Genomic DNA, 16,551 nt, shown 5'->3' with positions numbered 1-16,551 from the left:
CGGAAAATAAGCTGTTTAGATTTGGCTTTTAGTTCATCTGTTTTTAACAATTTTAAATAGGATGCCATAGACAACTCATATGGTAGCGATCACCTCCCCATAAAAATCAGTAACATCAGCACATGAAACCACGCCGACAAAACCGCACCGCGGGAAGCTCGCTTTAGCTGACTGGCAAATTTTCAGATCAGACGCCAGTTTAGAAAAAAGTTTTTGAAGACATTGCCATTGATGATATAAATCAAAAGTTCACTGATTGTATCGTAGCTGCCGCACAATTGGCTATTCCTAAGTCTTCGGGAATCGATATGGAAAAATCGTAGTTTGTTGCACATAAGACTGCAAGGATGCAAAAAAACGACAGAATAGAGCTTGGGGTACTTTTCGCCGGAACCCCACACACGAAAACCTAGTAAATATTAGAAAGGCTAGAGCTAAAGCTCGGTACGGCCGTCGCAGTGCCGAGTAAACATCATGGCAGAGTATGGGTCGTCCATAAATAGTCAAATCACTTTTAAAAAAAATGTGGGAACAGGTAAGGAAATTGAATGGCAGCTTCGCACCGTACACATTTCCGCTTTTGACAAAACCTGGTATGCAAACAATTATAGGGGAACAGGCAGATATATTAGGGGAGCACTTTGCTGCAGTTTCTAGCTCGTCACATTACACCCAATCATTTCTAAAATACAAAAACATGGCCGAAAAACAGACCCCCAACAAGTGGAGGTCCTATTGAACAATAGAATACATTATTTACCCTCCCGTTAATCAATAGAGTACTTACTATCTGCCGGCAAAAAAACCGCTCCTGGACCCGGTCACATACACTACGAAATGCTGGCCCATCTTTCTTAGTCAGCAGTAGAGACACTTAGATTTTTTAACAAGTTTTGGGTATCAGGGAAACTACCCGTAGCCGGGAAAAAGCTCATATTGTACCATTTCTTAAACCTGGGAAAGAAGCAACCTCCCCCAGCAGTTAGAGACACATAGCTCTTACCAGTTGCCTCGCAAAGCTTTTGAAAGTGATGTGAAAATCAGATTAGCATTTGTCATTCATTCTTGTGAAGTTCCTAAAATCAACCACTGTGGTTTTAAAAGGAAATCCTCCACTAAATTTCACTTGGTTCGTCTAGAACATATCTTTGAAATGCTTTTATAGACAAACAACGCTGTCTTGATGTATTTTTTACTTAGTAAAGGCATATGACACAACCTGGAGGTTCGGAATTCTCCAAGAGCTTGCCGAGCTTGGCATCCGAGGCAGAATGTTGAATTGCTGAGAAGACATCTTATCCAACCTTTCATTCCATGTGCGCCTAGGTTCAACCCTTTCAAAGAATTTTCTACAGGAGAATAGAGTACCTCAAGGATGTATTTTAATTACTATACTTTTCGTAGTAAAAATGAATTCTATTAGGAAAATAGTCCCGATATCCTTTATGTATTCTGTCTATGTTGACGATCTTCAGATTGCATGCACATCATCCAGCATATCTACACGCGAAAGACAAATACAGCTTACAATAAATAAACTGGCAACATGGGCAGAAAGAAATGGCCCCCATTTTTCTCGACAGAAATCAGTGGTCTTACTTTTCTCTCTAAAACAGGGCCTACAAACTGATCCTACATTAGACCTAAACAATACTGAACTACTTGTAAAAAATGAACATAAATTCCTAGGCGTAATTTTCTACAAAAATACTTAGTTTCTTGCCTCACATAAATGCGCTGAAAAAGAAAGCGTCAGAGTATTTGAACACACTGAAAGTCCTCGCACGCAAACACTGGGGCTCCGATCGGGTATGCGTTCTACAAATTTATCGCTCTGTGGCACGATCCTGCTTAGACTATAGCTGCATAGCGTATGGTTAAGCAAGGCCGTCCTACTTGAAACGACTAGATCCAGAGCATAATTTGGGTTTGCGTCTTTCCACTGGCGCATGCAGGACGTCCCCCATAAACAGTCTTTATGTTGTCTTAATGCTGATACATTCTAAAAATCCGTTTCCTACCAAAACATATTACGAAATGGTTACAAAGTACCCATTTAGAGCGCTCTTTAACAACAAACCACAAACTACCGTACCACTATTCTTGCGTTTTGAAGAGACGTGCCACAATCTCGGCGCACTAGGTATGTTACCTAGCGTTGCACATAGACGAGATCCACTGCCTCCATGGTACAATTTTCCTGTGATATGCGATTTCACCCTTACGCCGTTTCACAAATGATATACTCCGCAACAACATCTACTGCAAGAATTTCTAGCATTCGAGGAAAAATACTATGGTTTCACGGACTTTTTTACATATGGTTCAAAAACGGATGCCTACGTAGGAAGCGCAGTAGCGCGTGTACATGAAACGGAAACATTCAGACTTCCACAGTGCAGGAATATTTTTACAGCTTAGCGTCATGTTTTATGCCTAGCCGTAAGAAAAATATCAAATGAGAATCTCAAGGGCAGTATTATTTACACACACTCCCTCAGCTTATTTACAGCTCTACATTCTGGAAATGCAACTACTCCCATGTTCGGTGACAGCATACACAACAACATAACAGAAGTCGTAGCTCAAGGAAAAATATAAAACTTTTCCGAATGCCGAGTGATACTGGAATTAGGGGAAACGAGAGAGCAGACCTCTGCGTTGCGAAGGCTCGTGGCAAGCGAATTGAAAAAGTAACTATTCTATTTATAGATTGCATGAAATTGGTACATTGTGAAATAAGGAAAAACGGCAGTCCGGATGGGACAATGAAGCAAACAAAAAAATACACTTTGTAAAACCAGTTTTAGGAGAATAAAAGTCCTGCACCCGCCAAGAACATTTCAAGGAAGTGATTATCTGCCGTATTCTTAGAGCACATGCACACCTCACACGTAACTTCCTATTGACAAAACAAGAGAAGCCCCAATGCGCATTATGCAAAGATGAGCTAACAATAAACCATGTCTATTTTCATACTGAAAACTCGTAACACTGGAGAAAAAAAACATTTTGCAGTTTTTACAACGAACACACCATTCCATCCCACATTACTCTTGGGTTTTTAAGTTTTTAAAGAGAGCAGGCCTCTTAAAGAACAGCACAATAGCCAAACGGGCGAGTTGGTGGTACATATTGGTGGCAAACAGCGCAACGACGCGGACAGAATGGAAGAAAATACAGGACAAGCGCTGACACACAACTGAAATTTATTTAAGGAAAGCAGTACATTTTATAGAAAAAGTGGCCAACTTATCAGCTAGTACATCGACAAACCCAAGTTTCTACGTGGCATCGAAGAATGCAACCTCACTGTCATATAATGAAATAGATGGCTTACTGACACATAACCTTGTTTTTTTCTTCATGTGATATGCTTCCATAATCTCACGTGTTAATCGGGACGGGTGTTTGTAGAGGATATCACAGTAAGGAAATGAAGGAAAACAAAATTGGCAGTCTCGAACATGGTCAACTAGATGATTAGATTTGTTAGCTTCAAGATTATTTGCATGTTCTTTCAAACGTGTATTGATGCAACGCCCCGTCTGCTCGATATATATCTGTCCGCATGACATTGGGATTTTGTACACAACCTCTTCTGCGCATGGCACATACATTGTTTCATGCTTAACCCCACAAGTTGTTTCAGATTCTTTTCGTTGCTCATCCTTTCTTTCCAAAACAGCACAAACCCTTTTTAAGTTTCTTGGGTGCTGAAAAAACCACCCCTACGCCATACCTTTTTGCCACATTTTTAAGATTATGTGACATGCAGTGTACGTATGGGAGGATGGCAAACTTTTTCCTTTCCTTCTGTTTTCCCGGACTAGGGACCAAGGATGGATTCCTAAGCTTTTTGGCTACCTTGTTACAGCCCAATACCATAACACCATCCGGGTATCCAGCTTCCTTCAACCTTTTAATTTGTTCGTTGAAGCTGTTGGTTGCCATATGGATACAAGATTTTGATAATGAGGACAAAAGAGATGAGACCATAATTCCTGTTTTAACCGTTTTGGATTGATGCGATTTATAATTTAACAGCGGTTTTCCCATCCTTGGACGATATTCCCAACAGACGTGCCCCGTCGCAACCTTCAAACTCAGATCTAAAAATTGTAGCTTACTACCGACTGTGACCTCAGTGGTGAACTCTAGACCTAAAGCATTTTCTTTAAATACCTTTAGTACATCAGTCATGCGCCTTGAAAAGTTAGTTTATCCTACAAAAATCAAGAAGTCATCGACGTAACGAAAGATGCGTGACGCCATTCCCGAAAGATTTTCCTGGATACCACGATCAACACAGGACAAAAATATATCGCTAATCACTGGTGGCACCCTAGATCCAATGCAAACACCCGCTTTTTGGGTATACAGTTTACTGTCCCATTCAACGAACATTGACTTTAAATAAAAAGACAGCAGCTCAAGAAAGCTAGCCACAGAAATGCCACACCCTCTAATAAACTGTTCTTCATCATTGTCAATTGTTACACACTTTGAAACCGCGTTCATCAATTCATTGTGAGGGAGGGAATAGAACAAATCGACTACGTCAATACTGAAAACTGTACATGAGCCTGGGTTTTCATGTCGCCGAAAATCTACCACACATTTAGAGTTGCGAACTCTGAATGGGTCCTTAATAGCCAAAGTAGCCAAGAATTTCTGTAGATACCCTGAAATTTCATATTGCCAAGTGCTCCTCTCAGTTACAATAGCCCGAAATGGCATGCCATCTTTGTGCGACTTCGCTGAGAAAAAAATCTTTGAACTAAGTCCTTTAGCCTTATTGACACTTGCTTTAAGCCGGTCCAGGTTCATACCCTCCAGCAAGCGCAGAGCTCTGGCTTTTACTTTTCCTGGTTTTGTCGAAACCGGGACGAAGTTTTTCTGCACAGCCTCCATCGCTTTCAAAGAAAACATTGTTTTCAGAAGGACCACAAAACATCCTTCCTTATCAGCTGTCAATAGCCTCAAATTATATGAATGCAGGAAATTGACTAGAGAACCGTATCCCTCTCTATATTTGTCAGTCTGTGTTCTTGAGGAGTGTACCGCGGTTTTGTCAAGAACACAGACTGACAAATATAGAGAGGGATACGGTTCTCTAGTCAATTTCCTGCATTCATATAATTTGAGGCTATTGACAGCTGATAAGGAAGGATGTTTTGTGGTCCTTCCGAAAACAATGTTTTCGTTGAAAGCGATGGAGGCTGTGCCGAAGAACTTCGTCCCGGTTTCGACAAAACCAGGAAAAGTAAAAGCCAGAGCTATGCGCTTGCTGGAGGGTATGAACCTGGACCGGCTTAAACCAAGTGTCAATAAGGCTAAAGGACTTAGTTTAAAAATTTTTTTCTCAGCGAAGTCGCACAAAGAGGGCATGCCATTTCGGGCTATTGTAACTGAGAGGAGCACTTGGCAATATGAAATTTCAGGATATCTACAGAAATTCTTGGCTACTTGGGCTATTAAGGACCCATTCATAGTTAGCAACTCTAAACGTGTGGTAGATTTTCAGCGGCATGAAAACCCAGGCTCATGTACAGTTTTCAGTATTGACGTGGTCGATCTGTTCTATTCCCTCCCTCACAATGAATTGATGAACGCGGTTTCAAAGTGTGTAACAATTGACAATGATGAAGAACAGTTTATTAGAGGGTGTGGCATTTGTGTGGCTAGCTTTCTTGAGCTGCTGTCTTTTTATTTAAAGTCAATGTTCGTTGAATGGGACAGTAAACTGTATACCCAAAAAGCGGGTGTTTGCATTGGATCTAGGGTGGCACCAGTGATTAGCGATATATTTTTGTCCTTTGTTGATCGTGGTATCCAGGAAAATCTTTCGGGAATGGCGTCACGCATCTTTTGTTACGTCGATGACTTCTTGATTTTTGTAGGAAAAACTAACTTTTCAAGGCGCATGACTGATGTACTAGAAGTATTTAAAGAAAATGCTTTAGGTCTAGAGTTCATCACTGAGGTCACGGTCGGTAGTAAGCTACAATTTTTAGATCTGAGTTTGAAGGTTGCGACGCGGCACGTCTGTTGGGAATATCGTCCAAGGATGGGAAAACCGCTGTTAAATTATAAATCGCATCATTCCAAAACAGTTAAAACAGAAATTGTGGTCTCATCTCTTTTGTCCTCATTATCAAAATCTTGTATCCATATGGCAACCAACAGCTTCAACGAACAAATTAAAAGGTTGAAGGAAGCTGGATACCCGGATGGTGTTATGTTATTGGGCTGTAACAAGTTAGCCAAAAAGCTTAGGAATCCATCCTTGGTCCCTAGTCCGGGAAAAGAGAAGGAAATGAAAAAGTTTGCCATCCTCCCATACGTACACCGCATGTCACATAATCTTAAAAATGTGGCAAAAAGGTATGGCGTAGGGGTGGTTTTTTTCAGCACCCAAGAAACTTAAAAGGGTTTGTGCTGTTTTGGAAAGAAAGGATGAGCAACGAAAAGAATCTGAAACAACTTGTGGGGTTAAGCATGAAACAATGTATGTGCCATGCGCAGAAGAGGTTGTGTACAAAATCCCAATGTCATGCGGACAAATATATATCGGGCAGACGGGGCGTTGCATCAATACGCGTTTGAAAGAACATGCAAATAATCTTGAAGCTAACAAATCTAATCATCTAGTTGACCATGTTCGAGGCTGCCAATTTTGTTTTCCTTCATTGCCTTACTGTGATATCCTCTACAAACACCCGTCCCGATTAACACGTGAGATTATGGAAGCATATCACATGAAGAAAAAAACAAGGTTATGTGTCAGTAAGCCATCTATTTCATTATATGACAGTGAGGCTGCATTCTTCGATGCCACGTAGAAACTTGGGTTTGTCGATGTACTAGCTGATAAGTAGGCCACTTTTTCTATAAAATGTACTGCTTTCCGTAAATAAATTTCAGTTGTGAGTCAGCGCTTGTCCTGCATTTTCTTCCACTCTGTCCGCGTCGTTGCGCTGTTTGCCACCAACTCTTAAAGAAATTGGAGTCATTTTGAAGTAGCCATTTTATAACAATTTTTTAACCACACCTCAGCCAATTTCTCATTCCTGAGTAGGCGGCAGAGGTCTAGTTTTAATCGGTTTGTTGGGAGCCTCGACATCCTTGCGCAGGCAAGGATGGCTGCAGAGGTTACCCGACAATTGTGTACAGCTTTCACTAATGTCCATTTAAAAAAAAGTCTTTTGTTTGGCATCACTAGGTAGTAAAACCGACACTTTAGGCCATTTACACCAGTGATGACTTTTCACATTTTTTACACAATTCTGCAGTAAACTTGTATACCTCGTGCTTGGCGCATGATGGCCTTAGCTGCCTAGGTGACATTAAACCCAACACAACATATTATCGCTGTCAATCAGCCAAGTCTCTGAATCATAACTGCATCAAAAGAAGAATTTGCTGTGGCTTAACTCTGCTAGGCCTATTATACGTATCGAAAGTTGCCACAACGAGCAAGCCTTCTGTTCTAACATGGCTTGCAACCGACGGCCGTGCGCATAGCTACTCTTGGCGTCAACGAGCAGCGGGTGAGGGCGCGAGGCGGCGGAATCGGCGGCGGTCGTAGCGGCGGCGCAGCAGTGACGTCACACGCGGCACACCTGCTTCGAAATTCGCGCTTGCGCAGTAGGAGCAGATGGCCAAGACGGGCGAAATCGCTCCGACTAGCGTAGTGTAGCTTTCGCTACAAAACCAAAGCTGTTTACAAGATAGATAATTCATAGCGCATATTATAGCGAAAGCTTTACTAGGCAATCTTGAAAATTTCGTGTCCGCCGCATTTGTGGGAACTCAGAGGAGGAAGCGCTAAAGGAGGGGTTGTAATCGAAAGTGATGATGTGAGGATGCTGCACGAACAAAAATTTTTGAAATCGGCTGAATACTTAATTAGACCCGAAAATTTCGAAAATGTAGGCAGGGCTGGGGCAAGAGTGGCGCAAAATTTGAACACACGAAATGAATACTCAGATGAAACGAGGGAAACTGCGCAGTTAATCGAAACGCAGTCAGTTAGTTAAAGAGTAATGAAAGTAATGAGTAATGAAGGCCGTCGCTCCTACACCATTGGCGGTTTGCTGAAGTGACGTCACGATCATGTGAGAAACAGAGAGCGACGGCGCACCAAAAAAAAAAAAACTTGAAATTAGCATACAGCCCATTCCGCTTCGGCGCATCGCTTGTACGCCAGTCGCTCTCTCGCTGATGCCGCTTGCCGATGCTGTGTTCGCGCGCTGAGGCCGTACTGCTTAACTGCGCGTTGTGTGGGCGTATGTCTAAGCCGTCAGTGCCCAGAGGGGCAAAGAAAATAATGAAGCAAAGAGGCGACGAGTGCCAAGGAGGCATCAATGCTCTCGCATTAATCCAAAGGTGGTTACCGCAGTGATCTCGAATTTTTCCTGGCTGATTGAGAAATTAAATGAAAACTTAAATATGTATAATTGAGCCGTGTCATCTTTCCTTCGGCGAACAAGCACCTTTAGCACCAAACAAAACTGAAAACGATTTTGTTCTTTGGGTAAAGTTTTCACACAGGTACACGCGTTGACCCATCTCTACGAAATCTTTCTTGTTTCGAAGTCATTGGTTTCGTTTAGCTGGTCGCTGGACGCGCACAATAATGGCTGATATTGTTCGCGTTTGCCGGAAGCCGGTAGCATGCCTCAATATCGCTCATTTTACTAATATTGGCATCATTATTTGTTTAGCCACATCGTTAACTGTGCCTAGGAGATTCTGAAGCTCAGTTTCAGAAACACCATGAATTTGTATGTACTTTTTTCTGTTTCTATACTCCAGCTTGTCCAAATCAAGGGTGAGCTGAAAGAGTTGTTCATCGTAGCGCGCTTTCTCAACCTGTGCTATTTTTTTTAGCAGGTGCGCGATTTCCTTGTCTTCATTATCCAGACGTTTCATGATTTCATAAAAGTGGCCAGACATTGTCTGAACGGACTGCTCAATGTTATCAAATTTTTCTATCAGTAATATTAAACTGTTTAGTTTTTGACAGCTGAAGGAATGCAGAGCCAATGCAACAAGCAGGAACCTTGGCTGCGGGTGACATTTTTCCACTGCGAGATGAACCAGTTTTGCCCGTTGGACAGTGGAATGCTCTGTGAGAACCATGACTGACTGGCATGCCCGACTGAGGAATTCCTGAACAGCCTTCTACATGTTATGAGTACTGACATTCTTCACATGTGATTAGGCTCTCAGGAGTGTCAGTTGCTCTCTTGCAAGCAGCGCAAACTTCTTAATCTGTATCTCCCATCGAGAACAATTTCGTACAGAAACCACTTTACTTAAAGTTTGCCAGCAGCAGAGTCGATACGCAGAAGCTAACGCAGGAAGCAAGAATCCACCAACCCGGAAAAAGTGCGCAAGGAAGTGCAAGCCGTCAAGGGCGGTGCCGTCGCTCGACACTGCTACTGTCGAGTGCGGGGGGCGTTGCCGATTACCGCTGACGGTAGAAGCAGCGCTTGGTTGTTGGAGCAACCTGACAGCGGATGATATGTCCTGAAAAAAAGTGCGAAAAAATGGTATGCAAGGCGCGTGCGTCCGTTGCTCGCCACTGCCAAACGTGATTTCTATACTAGGGAAACTTGTGTGTGTGCCTGTAAACTCGAAGAAAAACGCAGCCTATATTGCCACTTCTGTGCAAGCTGCGCGCATTGCGGATGCGCAGATGGTCCAAAGAGGGCAGGTGCGCATGGATCTGCTCTGCCCCTATAACTGGTCGGAGCCATCTGCGTGTGCACATTACCACGGGTGGTAGCGGTGCCGGGTTGCAGTGGTGCTGCACACGGTGCTGCAGTTTCCTGTTATCATATGTCGTATAAAGGACTACGGTCCAGCAGCCCAATGTCTGCTTGTTGTAATTCGACACTTATTAGAGCGCGGCTGAAGCGACCGTTTGCGGGCTGAGCCGCGACGCCATCAGAGGTGCAACTGAGCGCAAAAGGATATCAAGGGGAGAGAAAGACAGCGAGGAGAGTTCGAGTCCATTTCCTTCGATACCGGCCATATCGAGCGAACGAAGCTATCGCCGCACGCTCATAGATGGCGGCAGAGTGGTGCGCGCCGTTGTCCATGGCCACTGCATGTGCCGAGATTGGGGATCTAAGGAAGGGGAGAGGGTCTGCCTTCAGCGGCACGCGCACACACGCGCTTTACCCTGGCAGTAGCGCCCTGCTCCTCTCCGCTGGAGGCGGTGCTGTGCAGGTGTGCAGCGTGCGACAGACTGGGCATCAGCCGCCACTCGCAGCGTTGTCTTCCTGGTGTATAAACCTTTTGCTTATGAATCCGACATCAGTGCAGCAGGTTGAACGAATTTCCATACATTTCTCCCACTTACCTTCATGGAAATCAAAGAGAAGTGTTACATCAAGAGTGTGTGTGGAAAAGAAAAATAGCTTTGTAACTGAACACATACACACATCTCTTTCACTTTCTTTACCTCTGTACAGTATTGTGTATTTTTTTATAGAAGACTTTCAAAAATTTCCCCGCCTCAACGACTGGCTCGTTTGCGGTTGAATTGCACACAGAGTTTGCGTATTATGGTAACTTTTGCATCGTAGCAAATTTGACAAGGGTACTTACTTAGTTGAGCCGTGCATGATGCAAAAACGTAATCGCCTGCGCCGAGAGCGGGGAACCGAAAAAATATTACTTGATATCTTTTTCTGTGAAGTGACTATATCTAATTCAGCTCGTATCGTCTGCTTTCGTGACTCTCCGAAAGCATCGGAGGGTGGCAGCAGAAACAGGTGGCGACACTGCCGCGCGTCAGGGAAAAAACGGTGTTTACGGGTTTCGGCTCGCCGATTTCGACGCAGGCGATTACGTTTTTGCATCATGCACGGCTCAAATAAGTAAGCGCTCTTGTAAAACCTGCTACGATACAGAAGTTACCATAATACGCAAGCTCTGTGTGCAGTTTCACCTCAAATTAGCCAGCGGTTGAGGCGGGAAAATTAAGTTTCCATGATAAAAATGCGCAAAGCTTTATATCGCAAAATCAAAACACCTACAGAGCTAAGCTTAGATTTCACATTAAGGGAGTAGCGTATTCGTCCTTATAATTTTTGTGATCAGCTTGCGAACTCACTGCTCGCCTGAATCTCCTCCTCGTTCTTCTTATGCCCCTTTTCCAACTGCGAATCACGCAGGAGCAGACGCGGGAACCAGCTGGGATCCGGTGTCCGATTTTCCCGAATTTCAGTACGAGTACCCACTCGAAATGCTTGAAATTGTTGACGAGTTCCCCGAAGAGAAGAGCACAACAGCGGAGACTATGGAAGATTTCCAGAGAGCGGCTTCCTGTGGTCATTTGAACGTCACGAAAGACATTACGATAAAGCAAGTGCCTCCAGGAAAAATCCTGGACTTCGCTGTGAAGGACGTACGCCCGGGAAAGAGAAACAGTTGCCTGGTGCAGCTAACTTGGACGTGGCCAGGAGCTCATATAAAGTCTGGAAAGGGTAAGCACTAAAGAAAAGACGTGTTTTGTTAAGTGTTCGGGGCTTCCAGGCGCTTAATCCTCTTTTTAGGTGCAGTATTGATGGATGAAAAACTGCGCAAGTTGGCAACGATTTATGAGACAGTCTCATCGAAGGCGGGACGGCAGCAGATGAAAGAGGAAGGGAAGCATTTGTAATGTTTTTCTTTTTTTCAATGGCGCAGTTCGCGCTGAGTTGCCGCAGCATTCATGACTGCTCCATAAAATCGAGTTTCATCCCACAAGTGTGGGCTAGTTATGAGGATTTCTAGGCGCGGGAAAACATGTTCTCTAAATGCAATTGTATTCCTTTAAATAAACCTAATGGTGCATTTTACATAACTGAGGCTAACATGCACACATCACTTTATCCACACTATTGCTATCCACTGTCTTCATAGTAGTGTTATCCAGTAGTGTTGTGGAGAGCGTTAGGACATTTAAAAAGCAATTACAACGGGTGGCTGCCTTTTGGGCCACTCAGAGAACCATCTAGCTCATATAAACCTATACACTTTAAATTTAATATCCCAGTGAATCCAAAAATGCCACGTGTAATTTACGAATAAAGACAAGTTCCCACTGAGCTAGTCAGCTGCCATAGCAAATAGGCGCATATGTGTGCAGTTATGGGGTGGAAATGGCTCTTGATGTTCTGTGCCTTGTGTTTTCGGCATTATAACGAAGACACGGAGCAACTGACCCCGACAGCTTCACAATATTACTGCAGGTATTTATTATTATTAAGTTCGCAGACAGTTTTTACATCAATCCTTTATTGAAGGTAAAGGGGAAGGAACATCCAGAGATAACGAAACGGTTCCCTGGGAATTGCACACGTACATGTTGCAAAGTACGGAAATTGAATTGAATTGAACCTTTAGACTATGACAGACAGAGTGTGAGAAACTTCTAGCATAGCACAGCTGAAAGAATTATAACTTCGCAACTGTTTGCACTCATCAGAACAGACTTATCGTTAGAAAAGGTGCGAGCGTATACGAGGTCGGTATTGACGATCATTGCGTGCTTCTCAGAATGAGTTGTTTCAACATGCGACAATTATAAGCCTTATCTCATTCCTTAATAGAAATAAAAAAACACATAATTCGGTGTTCGGCACGCTGTTAAAGCACAGTATCTTTCATCGACATACGTATGTAACTCTTGTTAGGCTAACTATTCTCGAAAAAGTTAACTCGCGTTTCGACCCATCACGACTACTTGATTGTACAGATGGTCAGCCAGACGCTCGCGGCATTCTTACCAAGAATGACCCCTTTTAACGTTCTGTCACGCAATATATGCAGCCAGAAGGGTCACATGAATTGACGAGGGAAACTAAAGAATATCGGCGCATTTAAGTGGCACAGCTTAGGATGACTTTACTAAGGATGATGCCCTGATTCCCGTTCAATGGCGTTCCTTTTGCGCAGCTTCCGCTCTGGAAATTCGAGTCGCAAAAAACAGCTGGGACCTAATTTATGACTTTGAAAACCAAGTTGAGATCACGGAAGCCAATGTCGCCGAAGGCAACCTGGACCCAAAACCACCTGGTGACCAGCACAACGTCACTCTGTCACTTCCCACCACCTTCTCCTCGCTACGGCAAGATGGCGAATTTAACTGCCAGGTTTACGTGGGAGCTCGAGTAGTTAACACTGACGGGTTGAAGTCCACAACTTCGAGGGTGGTTCCAGTGTTCTACTACCCTCGGCCAGTTACAACAACAGTGGCTGCCACCACGAAAGCAACGACTACCAGGGCCCCGACATCAAAGGTCACCACAACGCAAGCTGATGGTGCAGCAAAAGAAAGCATTCAGGGGTCTGATTTAGTCGCGTCCCCCTTCTTCTGGGTTGCGGTTTGCTGCATCGCAGCGGCGATCGTCATTGTCATCGCGGTCGCGGTGTCGGCGATACTGAACCGCGAGGAAGTGGAGGAGTCTTAGAATTTTCTTTAAATAAGTAAAAATAAAAAATCAGTTGCATCCTGTCAGGGCTCCTAAATGACCAGGAGCTCTTTGGGCTCCATCTCACCGAATGACTAGTGTGGGCTCCTGTTCATTTGGTCGGCGGAAAGCAGATCGTCCTCCCAGGAAGAGCGAGATGGACTCAGCACAGGCCCTGCGGCCCGTGGTTTCGGGCAGGAACGCAGAGAGGTCGGCTTCTGGAGCCTGAGGTGGGTATCAGGCCGGGTGCTTGCGGCTCACTATTACTGGCGAGACGTACGCGTTTGCGCAGCAAATGTTTCAGTACGTTTCTCTCTCTCTCTCCGTATTTAGGTGGACACGCGAACCAGGCCGTGATGGAAGTTAGGAAGGTGGGAGGGAAAGAAGAGATGCCGTAGTGGGTCTCTCCGGACCAATTTCGACCACCTGGGGATCATTAAAGGGACCCTAAAAGGTAGTTTGAGGTTGTCTATAAAATGTCGCATTGTGTAGAGTACAGGCCAACAAGCGTTCATGCCACGTACAAGTTCTCAAAAGCGACCCGATAATTTACGATACAACTTTTAAAAATGCCCGCTTCCGCGCCTAGCGCACTTTACAGTTCCCATCGTGGCTCGGCCAACGAATCCGCGCTCGTTACGTCATATAGCACTCGTCACGTCAGCAGCGGACTGCTAGCTCTGGTTCGCGCGCGTCGGCAGCCGGCGGAGGGGTCTAGTACGAGGGGCCGACGGAGGAGCGCCGATAATTTAACGTGCAAAAAGTGACGAGAGGAGAGGGAAAAGCGCGAAGACGCCGACATTCAAATTTTGACTATGCATATAACTTAGCTTCTACGAAGCGCATCTAAAACATTTTTGCTGGAGGATTTTTGTGAAGCGGCCTCCTTTAGCGTCCTAGGCACATTGCACCTTTGTTGAGACCCGGTTTCACAGCCACTTTAGCGTGCACTGACATCGCTGAGTACAAGGGCGTCTTTGAGTTTCGCCTTCATCAAAACGCGGCCGCCGCGGCGGGTTCTAGCCAGGACCTCTGGCTCAGTAGTCATAACCCAGCGTATCCGGCAATACTTTGCTCAAGGCCATGATCACAGCCTGGCTCACAGCCGTCTGGAATGGTGTGTCACGTGTGATGCTTGTGCCAGTTGGGGTGTGCAAGGTGGGGTCCGTCACGAGATATAGTGCACGTCGTGCGGATATGTTTCATTTCATTTCTTTTCGTTTTTTTTAATCCAGAATGCAAGTTACATTCTAGAGAGATGAAAGGGGATCATTTTCTTCCGCAGAACCTGTATTTTTATTATTTTGTTTTTGTGATGGCTGCCCGAACAGTTACAATAATTCAAAACTGAACCGGAAAGAGTATGATAAAATTGCGTTTTCTCGTGAGTGAGAAGCCATCGATATCGTGATACAACACCTGCTTATGAAGAGAGCTTTTTATAAATATTTTCCACATGCCGATCCCAGCTGAGATGCGACGAGAAAGTAGCCCCAAGGATATTGTGGTTGTTGACAATTTGAATTTCCTAACCTACGTATTTAGGAGCGCTTTGTAGTCGACTGGTTTGTTCCTTGCACGGAAGATTATTACATTTCTGTTTGTAGGGTTAATTTGGGGGCAATTAGAAGAGGACCAGTTCTCTAGTTTGGCAAGGATTACGCTGCACTGTTCTGTTTACTTTTTTATGTCGTGACCAGAGATAAGTGTACTGCTATCATCGGCGCATTTAATAAATTTCGCTTTATCGTGAATATGCACGATGTCATTTGTATAGATGTTAAAAAGCAACGGGCCCAGAATGCTGCCTTGAGGCACACCATTTCGTACCGCCAGAAAAGAAAAGTGATGATTGCCGATATAGACAGATTGTTTTCGATTTTTCAGTTATGATTAGAAGATGTCTAAAGGTGTTCCACGAACTGATCGTGTTTCCTTTAGGGGTGTTGGACTGCTAGAGCCAAGCACTGTGTCCAGCGTTGAAATCCTCGTCAGTTATGCAATGAGTGTGCGACGCTCGCGCTACGAGATATGGCAATATGTTTTTTCGCTTGGCTTTGGGTGGACTGTATACATTCACTGTCAGCAAATTAGATTGCATCGCTGCGTTTGAAGGAAGCAGTTCTATGATCTTATGTTAGGTGCACCTTGACGCGGTGAATGGTGGATATAGGCAAAGGTAAGCGTGCTACGGATTGGGATGGCCGTGCGAATTAAGTCACGTCGCCACTGGTTGATAGCTAGGCAGAGCCCGATTGGAGATACTCGTCTCCTTTGCTGCGATGAAGTCAGGGTGGGGGGGGGGGGGGGGGGGGATGAAGTGTGCTCAAGGCATGTCGCAAGGGAGCTTTGCTTTTTCCTGTGCCCCCTGCAGTTCCACAGCCAGGTAGTGATTTTGGGCAGCTGTTCTTTCCGTGATCAGCCTTTGCACGGCGGTAGTGATGATGTCGGTTGTGGTGATGTGCGACTAGCGCAAGACTGTTGTGCTTGACACAACTACTGCCGCCGCTTCATTCCATCTGAAGCCTGTGGTCCTTACTGTATTCGCAACTGAAAGATTTACGCCCATTTTCAAATTTTGACTGTACATATAGACTAATTCAGACTAAGTTTAGGCAAAATGAAATATGTATCAGGATGCAATAGACTGCATAAGTGTAATCCGTGCTAAAAGCCCCTAGTTATTATTCTTAGTTCAAACTCTATGATGCTTACACTTTATTACAGTACTCGCAAATGCAGCCAGTTAAACACATTTCTGGGACAAAATCTTCGTTAAAGCATTACACTTTTATAGTAAAACTTTGTTGACGAAATGTAGCGTATTAGACGAAAACTGAGCAAAACTCGCAAAAATGTGTCCTTGTAAAAAGAATAAAGTTTATAGAAACCGAATAACTTCTAATCCAACTGCGAACGTTTCTTAAGTATCATACATCTTGGTCGTATAATCCCTTGGCTAGGAAAAATTATTTGAAGCTTAATATTTTGGCAAGACATTGGGCAAAACAGTCGGCCGATCCCTTCGCTGCGCAAGCCATGGAAATGCGAACAAATTGTTTGCTAATCCGCGCTGCGT

At 44.3% G+C, this 16,551-nt stretch overlaps 1 protein-coding gene across 1 annotated transcript in view; it reads left to right on the top strand.

Moving 5' to 3' along the window:
* LOC144108099 (calcium-activated chloride channel regulator 1-like) overlaps positions 1-13,472 on the top strand; it is a 30,680-nt gene extending 17,208 nt beyond the window's left edge. Inside the window, exons 5-6 of the mRNA XM_077641381.1 lie at positions 11,193-11,504; positions 12,958-13,472. Of these exons, the coding sequence (XP_077497507.1) occupies positions 11,193-11,504; positions 12,958-13,472 (827 nt within the window). The remainder of the gene's footprint in view (positions 1-11,192; positions 11,505-12,957) is intronic.
* Positions 13,473-16,551: the final 3,079 nt, after the last annotated feature.

This window comes from Amblyomma americanum, chromosome 10 (assembly GCF_052857255.1).
Source record: "Amblyomma americanum isolate KBUSLIRL-KWMA chromosome 10, ASM5285725v1, whole genome shotgun sequence".
NCBI lineage: Eukaryota > Metazoa > Arthropoda > Arachnida > Ixodida > Ixodidae > Amblyomma > Amblyomma americanum.
The sequence above is the reverse complement of the archived record's forward strand: the minus strand, read 5'-3'. Positions and strand labels throughout refer to the sequence as shown.